General features: G+C 36.4%; 1 protein-coding gene across 1 annotated transcript in view; it reads left to right on the top strand.

Annotated features, from left to right (window-relative positions):
- Nucleotides 1-275: 275 nt before the first annotated feature.
- The window catches only part of LOC127834914 (polyubiquitin-C-like), a 345452-nt gene continuing 336655 nt past the window's right edge, over nt 276-9072 (top strand). Inside the window, exons 1-3 of the mRNA XM_052361048.1 lie at nt 276-559; nt 2410-2568; nt 4294-4961. Coding sequence (XP_052217008.1) covers nt 532-559; nt 2410-2568; nt 4294-4961 — 855 coding nt within the window. The 5' untranslated portion in view covers nt 276-531. The remainder of the gene's footprint in view (nt 560-2409; nt 2569-4293; nt 4962-9072) is intronic.

Raw genomic sequence — 9072 nt, 5'->3', positions numbered from 1 at the left:
CGGTAGTTGGGGCATTTTTCCTTATGTGACTATAGTAAATACTAACTTGTTAACACTCTTTATGTCACATTTATTGTCTAATCTTCATGAAACTTGGTCAGAATATTTGTGTTAATGATATTATGGATATGTACGAAAATGTATCTGGTCTGTTGAAAAACGTGGCCCCAGGTTATTCACTATTTATGAAAGTTGCTTAGAACATTTGTTCTAATGACATCTTGGGCTGCACAGAACAGGTCAGTTCCTTTGGATCTCAGGTGAGGGACTTTGGGCCTTTCAGGTCCTCTTGTTACATTAAACTGATGAGAAGGCCCTTAATCAATGAGACATAAACTATATTCTCAACCGTACTCATTTATGACTATATATTGTATTTCCCACCCCTGACTCATGTCAGACAAGAAGACGCAGAAACGAAAGCGTGGCAGCATCAGCTACGAGTCGTCCCCCCCTCTTGACGACCCAGAAGACGCCTGGTGAGGTTCGGGCACGGTACGGCGCTCAGAGCGACCGAAGCTGGCAAGGATCATGAGGATGTTAGACAAAACCTCGCTAGGTGTGATATAGCTCCATATTCAGTTTTTTAGCTAACCTGAGCACAATGTTCTCATGGTGAGCTTTTGTGGTCGCCTTTTGTCCATCGTCAGTTGTGCTGCGTTAACATTTGCCTTGATAACACTATAGAGGCCACATTTAATGTACAATCTTCATGAAATTTGGTCAGAAGTTTGTTCTAAATGACATCTTGGATGAGTTCGGAAATGGGTACGTGTGCTTGAAAAACATTACTGCCAAGGGGCGTGCATTTTTCCTTAAATGGCAATATATCGCCATTCTAAAACCTTGTAACACTCTAGAGGCCACATTTATTGTCCGATCATCTTGAAACTTTGTCAGAAGATGTATTCCAATGATATCTTGGACAAGTTACAAAATGGTTTTGGTTGCTTGAAAAACATGGCCACCAGGGGTCGGGGCATATTTCCTTATATGGCTATTTATGGCTTTTGTAAAATCTTTTTAACACTAATGGCCACATTTATTGTTCCATCTTCATGAAACTTGGACAGATTATTTATCCTAATTATATCTTGGACGAGTTTGAAAATGGTTTGGGTTGGTTAAAAAATATGGCTACCAGGGGGCTGGGCATTTTTCCTTATATGGCTATAAAAAAACCTTGTTTACACTCTGGAGGTGACATTTATCGTCTGATCATCATGAAACTTGGTCAGAAGATTGTCCCAATGATATCTTAGATGTTTTGACAAATAGATCCGGTTGGTTGAAAAACATGCATTTTTTTACCATTTTGGGAATGGGGCGTGGTCCCTTTGGATTGGGAAAATTCGCTGCGTTTTGACCAAAATTAGGAAATTAGTGTTGCTGTTGTTTTGCTAACAATTGCTTCAAAATTGAGGATTCAAGTGTGTCCAGTATTATATTTACTAAGATTGGTCTTATGAACACAATATTGAGATAAAAAAAAACATTTTCTTTGGAAACCATCCATTGGGAATTTTTAGTTCTCATTTGGGAGAAATATATACTTTTTCCATTGAGAATTGGTCCGGTTACCAGACCCGATTTCGAATGAAAAAAACCCCCACTGACATGGGCACTAGAAGTCGGTGCTTTTTCCTTAAATGGCTATAATAAAACCTTGTTAATATTCTAGAGGCCACATTTATTGTCTGATGTTAATGAAACTTGGTCACAAGAATTTTCCAAATGATGTCTTGGAAGAGGTAAAAATTGTTCCAGTTGGTTGAAAAATATGGCCACCAGGGGTTGGGGCATTTTTCCTAATGTGGCTATTGTAAAAACTTAATAATATAATGTCACATTTATTGTCCAATCTTCATGAAACTTGGTCAGAATATTTGTTTTAATGAAATTTTGTATGTGTACTAAAATGTAACTGTTCTGTTGTAAAACGTGGCCTCAGGGTGTTCACTATTCATGAAAGTTTGTACTAATGACATCTTGGGCTGCACAGAACAGGTTAGTTCCTTTGAATCTCAGGTGAGCGACTTTCAGGCCGTCTTGCTGGGCCAAGTGTGTGGTTGAGCGCTCTATAACCAGGTTTAAACCCCCAATGCTTTGCATTGACCGTTCCAAGGCGGTGACCCCAGCTTTATTCATATTTTGTGTTTATGTTGGTTTGTATTGTGCTGTATTGTGCTGTTTTGTACTGTTTGGGCAATCGGTCACTTGCCTTAAATAAAGGACCAACTAATTGTTTTTAATGAAAATTCAATACTGCTCCAGCAGCTGGAGTTTCACTTCTTTATATTGTTATATTAAACTGATCGGAAGGCCCTTAATCAATGAGACATAAACACTATTCTTAACCGTACTCATTTATGACTATATCTTGTATTCCCCATCCCTGACTCTTTTCAGACAAGAAGACAACGAAACGAAAGCGTGGCAGCATCAGCTACGAGTCGTCCTCCCTCTTGACGACCCAGAAGACGCCTGGCGGGGGTTCGGGCACGGTACGGCGCTCAGAGCGACAGAAGCTGGCAAGGATCATAAGGATGTCAGACAAAACCTCACTAGGTGAGATATAGCTCCACATTCAGTTTGTTAGCTCACCTGAGCACAATATGCGTTGAACTTATATGATCGCCTCTGTCAGTCCTTAGTTGCGCGTCGTGCGGCGTCAACATTTGCCTTGATGACACTATAGAGGCCACATTTATTGTTTTATCTTCATGACATTTGGTCAGAACATTGTTCTAAATGATATATTGGCTTAGTTCGAAAATAGGTACGTTTGCTTGAAAAACATAGCTGCAAATGGGCAGTGCATTTTTCCTTAAATGGCTATAGTAAAACCTTGTTAAAAAGTCGCCTTGGTGTTATGGATATGGTGTCTGCCTAGCAACCGGGAGATCATGGGTTCGTTCGCCATTAAGGGAGCGTTCTAAAGATCTCTCCATAAGACACCAAATACTGGTTCTAGGCCCAGGAAACAGACTCAAGAGCATTTCAATAAGCCTGAGGGGCAGGGCATTTTTTCCTTACATGTCCAAGAGGGTTAACTCATCCGGAAGTTTAATCAAGCTGGGAACCGGCCACCTCCATGCTGATATAATAGACAAGGTTAAACATAGTGCAATGCAATCCAGGCAAAAACCAGTAACCAGTCTTCAATATAATCCCTCCGGATCGACCAGGTGTATACATGTCTTTTTATGGCCTTGAATTGAAAATTATTTTTCGATCTATTTCACTTGGTTGAATGGAGTTTTGAATAGATAAATTGTGTTATTTATCTTTCTACTATTCATTCGGATTAATTTATGTGGATTTAATGGACTTCTGTTTCATTTGTAAAGGTTAGCCATGCTTGCTTTTATTGAACAATGTTTTTTTTCCATGCTGGGTGTTGTCAGGCGCGAAAGAGTACGTGCAAAAACGTGTTCTTCTAAAACATTGCTTGAACATGCAAAGGTTTTCTTCGAATACATTGATAGAGTTTTTATCATTGTCCATTGTGTGCCATAATGATTTTAACGTTCCATATGACAATATTGTTGGTCATTTTATTTTTCATCTGTTTTGAATTAAACTTTTGCTGTACACCAGTGGTATTAAACGTACAATTGACTCTCTCTTTAAATAATTGAGAGAATGTTAAATATTTTCATTATGATCAAATAATGATTCAATGTGCCGTATGACAATCTGGTCTATGATCAGTTTCTTGTTGAATAAGTTTTGCTCTTTTTTCATATATCGACTACATGATGGTCGCAGATACAAGAGTTGAGAAGATGCTGTTTACAATCGAATATTGGCCGAGACGTTGATCGAAACGGGCTTAATGCTGTCAGTCGGTCGACGTCGGACCATATGGCGCCCGCCATACGTCGGTCATTGCCCGAGGACGTTGATCACAGAGCTTTGGCTCTGCATCGATCGACGTCACCGGGGATCAGTCCTGTCACCGGTGATCGGTCAGGTCACCAGGGACCGCACCGGGTACATCCATGGCACTGGCCTTTGGGGACCGGGCACTGGTCATTGGCTGGTCCGGTCACTGGTCACACTTGGGACCGGTCCGGGCACAGGTCACCGGTCATTGACTGGTCCGGTCACCGGTCACATGTAATCAAAAGTTTTAGTTGCATGTACAAAGATAGTAATTTAACAAATGAGCTTAAAAATAAACTACTGAAGTTTGTTATAAAAGTTATAAAAACCACCAGTAAAACCGACTCAAATTGACTTAATTGCAATGCATAATTTAACTCCAACTTAATATAATGATTATTTTAGGTATGCAGATCTTCGTGAAGACCCTAACTGGCAAGACCATCAAACTCCTGGTGGAGCCCTCTGCCTCCATTGCAAATGTCATGGCCAAGATCCAACAGATCGATGGAATTCCCCCAAATCAGCAAAGTTTAATCTTTGCTTCCCAACAGCTGGAAGATTGCCGTACCCTCTCTTACTACAACATCCAGAAGAAGTCCACTCTCTTTCTGGTCTTGCGTTTACCTGATCGTATAAAGATCTTCGCGAGGACCGTGACTGGTAAGACCATCAGCCTCGAAGTTGAGCCCACTTCCTCCATTGCGAATGTCAAAGCGATGATTCAAGACAAGCAGGGTATTCCTCCAGATCAGCAGAGGCTGATGTTTAATGGCAACGAGCTGGAAGATAATTGTTACCTTTCTACCTACAACATCCAGAGAGATTCAACCCTCCATGTGCAGTTAAAGTCAATACAGATCATCATTGTGAAAACCACGTCTGGCACAATGATCCCCCTCGAGCTCTTCCCCACTGACTCCATTGAGAGTGTCAAGACCAAGATCCAACACAAGGAGGGAATTCACACAGATATGCAGAGGTTGATCTTTAATAGCCTTCAGCTGGCAGATGGTCGAACCCTGGGTGACTACAACATCAATGATGGGGCTAAGCTCTTCCTGGTTTTGCGCGTCGCCGGTTCCTGAACCGCATGCAACCCTTGCGAAAAACAATGGAGCTTAAAATTATAATAATAACTAAGGTCCATTTTTATTTCCGATATTGTGTAAAGAATTGTTAATGCAAAGATATTCCTTGAAAACAAGTTTAACCTCTTATTACTTATGCAATGACTATCCCAATGCTGTTTACCAATTTTTTTATGTTTATGCGTTTTTTTTGTACGTGTGTGTGTCTTGTCTTGTACTTTTGTTTTGTGCCCTCTGACTTTCAAGAAAATAATTATGATTTCTAATGGCAGTAACACTTTGCAGATTTCAAATTCGTATTACTTAGGCTATTATAATATATCTTTTAGTTATCATGAAATATTTTTTCGTAATACTGATGTCAAATGACACGTTATTCTTTTTTATATGTTTTCCTATAATATTGTTAAACAGAAAAAAATCTGGTGAGGTCCTGTAAGTGTGAACAATTACAGGAACTTATGTCCTTTGAGTTGTTTTGTATTTCGCATAGGTTAAAATATGAGTGAAATATTTTTTAATATTTTACTCACAGAGATTAAATTTTATTTGTGTTATAATATTGATTCAATTCAAATGATGATCATTTATTTGTTTTCTTTCTTAAATATAACACTTGGGTACTAAACCGTTTTCTCAAATTGTATAAGCAATTTTTAATATATGTAATGTCATTGTTTTCTAAATTGTTATAATTTTTAGCTTACCTGATTGCTCAGGTGAGCTTTTGTGATCGGTTCATGTCCGTCGTCCGTCGTCCACATTTGGTTTGTAAACACTCTAGAGGTTACATTTCTTGTCCGATCTTCATGAAACATGGTCAGAAGATTTGTCCCAATGATACTTCGATCGAGTTCGAAACTTGGTCATGCTGTGTAAAAAACTAGGTCAGTAGGTAAAAAAAAGAAAAACCTTGTTAACACTGTTGAAGTCACATTTCATGCCCAATCTTCATGTTACTTTGTCAAAATGTTTAACTTTATGATATGTTGGTTGAGTTCAAAAGTGGTTCCAGTCCGTTGAAAAACATGGCCGCCAGCGGGTGGGGCAGTTTTCCTTATTTGGCTATAAAGAAACCTTGTAAACACTCTAGAGGCCACATTTCATGTCCAATATTCATGAAACTTGGTCAGAAGATTTGTCTTTATGATTCCTCGATAGAGTTCGAAACTGGGTCACGAGGTCCAAATCTTGCAAAAAAACTTGCAAACTCATGTAGAATAAGCATTATTTGCAAATGTTTGCATTGCAAAAAAACCCATGCAAATGGACAGTACTCAATCAGAATTGATCATATGGTCACACTGCAAAAGTAAACAGAAGAGAACCAATATAATATGTTTTAGAGTACTGAATTTTAAACTAAGCAATGAACAAGGCCTTGTAAAAAAAGGTGCGTGAACTAGGGCCATCTTGGCCCTCTCATTTGTTTTAGAGCTTTTCATGTGACTTTGTTTTAATGATGCATTTCTTCATGTTTGGCACAATTAACGATGCGTGGTGAACTAATGGAAGATGCTTAAAATCTTAATAGTGAATGAAACCATTACCTTTCTAAATCATTTCAAGAAATGCTAAACTGTTAAGTGCGTAGCCTAACATAATACATAATGTTAATTCCATGAAACATAGTAGAAATGAAACTATTGTTTTAATGTTTTAATGAAATCTGAAAAAACTGAAATCATCCATCCAAAATGACATAACAAATTTATACCGTATATGATGAATAAAAATGACGGTACATTGGAATTTCATAGGATTACCCACATAAACAATAAGGTTGGAAACAAGTGGTATCAATTAAAAATGTATGTCTCACCTGTCTTGAAGCGTAAACACGTGAATTTATGTTAACACAATACGATAACATGAAGTTATATACTAGAAGATCATTTGTTATTGTAAGTTTATACGTAATATAAATACTATTTCATAATAGGCTACTTCACTGCATTGTCTCAGAATCATAGGTTGAGTCAAACAAAAGTTGAAAGGAAACAATGTAGTTTTATTTGGCGTAAAACGAGCTATCCTTAGTCTTCCTAACAATACATTACAGGTAAGCAAAACTTTAAACTAATAAATTGCACACAAACATGTACTATAATTCAAAACATAGTAGTTAGTACACGTGTAATCTGATAATTCATAACTACATGTACATTATTCAAGTACTTATGCTGTAATTTTAATTTCAAGTTAGAACGATGTATAACTAAAATAAAATATATTTTGTTTAATGGAATATCAATAGTATGTTTATAGTGTCAACACATTGTTGTGTGAATTTCAATTTAAGTATGTTTTATATTTTTAATCCTCAAATGATGCAATTTTAAAGGGACCGTCAACCACGAATGACGAAAAAAGAAAATTTCTAAAAAACCTTTTTTGTACAATTATAAGTTTTTATTGATTAAAAGACTGGTATATTACATTACATGAAAAAAAATCATATTTTGAGTAGTGAAAGGTCAAGTTCATTCTTCAAGGTCAAAGGAAAATAAACAAAATTTAAGGGAAGTAACAAGCTTTAAAGGGATATAATTTCTATTTTATATCATTTGGCAGGTACAGATGATTTTCACAAGGGAAGTAGTATTTTTTTTAAAGGATATAATCAAACAATTTATTTTTTTAATCAAAGCGGAGCAGTTGGGAGCATTGTGTTTCTGACAAACACATCTCTTGTTCTTTTAATATTTTATCGCGTTCACCTTTCAAAAAATATAACGTCCTATTTTCCGAGAGGGATTCAGGTCATCAACAACCAGTCACTGTAGTGTCAAATTGACGATGTTAAATCAAAGACCTATCTATATATATGTATATTGATAGGTCTTTGGTTAAATTGTAAGAGAAAAAACTACCATTAACTCGCTATATAATCATCATTACATTCGAAATGCGAATCATCAATCTAGTAAACAGTTCAATTATTAACAAAATAAATCCATTTTTGCGTAAATTTGGTGCATTTATTTAATATTGTAATTCACTCCGTCGGAGGTAAATACACAATTGGCGTTTATTAAATTTCTCTAATTAATGTAACCTAAAATGATTCAAAACGCGGTTGGTAAATAAGCGTGCTAATACAGGAAGCCGTGTATATTGGTATGTTGGATACCTACTAGGGAGTGCTGTCCTGGTATTCGTTTAGTTATATTGATGGAAAAGTGCTTGTTCGATTTGCTGTATCCGTGTCGTCACATGCTTAAGCTAACGCTTACATTTATGTAACAGAAAACTGATTACTATTAAGATCGTTTTGTTGAATCAGCATGTAATATATGATATGAACATGCACAATAAACAGATGAGTATCGGGAGGCAGTATGCGTATACAAACATTAGTTTAAAGCGTCCGTTGTATGTTGTTTCACATCATATCGATTACTTTTAAGAGACTAAATTTATTACACACATAAGTTTGATCTGGCAATTTAAAATATTTATTAGGTCGTAATTAATCGTATTGAATATTCTCTACTTTTTGTTGATATAAGTCTGTTGATGTAAGCACATGATTAAGTTAAAAAACACTAACCATTTTTATGGAGGAACACTAGCCAAACTAAGATACAGTTTGTCAACCCCTTCCGCATAATCCGCAGTTCGATTAATTTGTATTAAATTTTCCATAATGCCCCAATAAAACAAAATGATAAGTGTCTAAGGTATACATTAGGTAAAGGAATAAATTAACAAAGTTTTAGCAAGAAAGCTTTTGTATTATGCTTACAGGGGGGATAAATGCAGCAAAAAGTTAAGCGGAACAGATTGAATGAGATATATTTTGAAATGTGCATATGGATATAGAAGGCTTTATTATTTTCCAATAAACTTTTTGCTGATTGAAAACAAATGCCACGACACTGTTTTGAAACATAACTCTGTAAGTTGAATGATTTTTTAATAATTTTTCGAAGGGTGAACTTTTAATTGGCTATTTTTGACAAAAACTGCATATGACGTCTGGCCTAACCTGTTATCATACAAAATAAATTTTACCCTTTATTTTTACATCTTCTCACATTAACACTGTCACTAAATCCCGAAAGAAAATAATGTGGTCTAAAGAATAAAC

Source organism: Dreissena polymorpha, chromosome 6 (genome assembly GCF_020536995.1).
Source record: "Dreissena polymorpha isolate Duluth1 chromosome 6, UMN_Dpol_1.0, whole genome shotgun sequence".
NCBI lineage: Eukaryota > Metazoa > Mollusca > Bivalvia > Myida > Dreissenidae > Dreissena > Dreissena polymorpha.
This window is presented reverse-complemented; position numbering and strand designations above follow the sequence as displayed.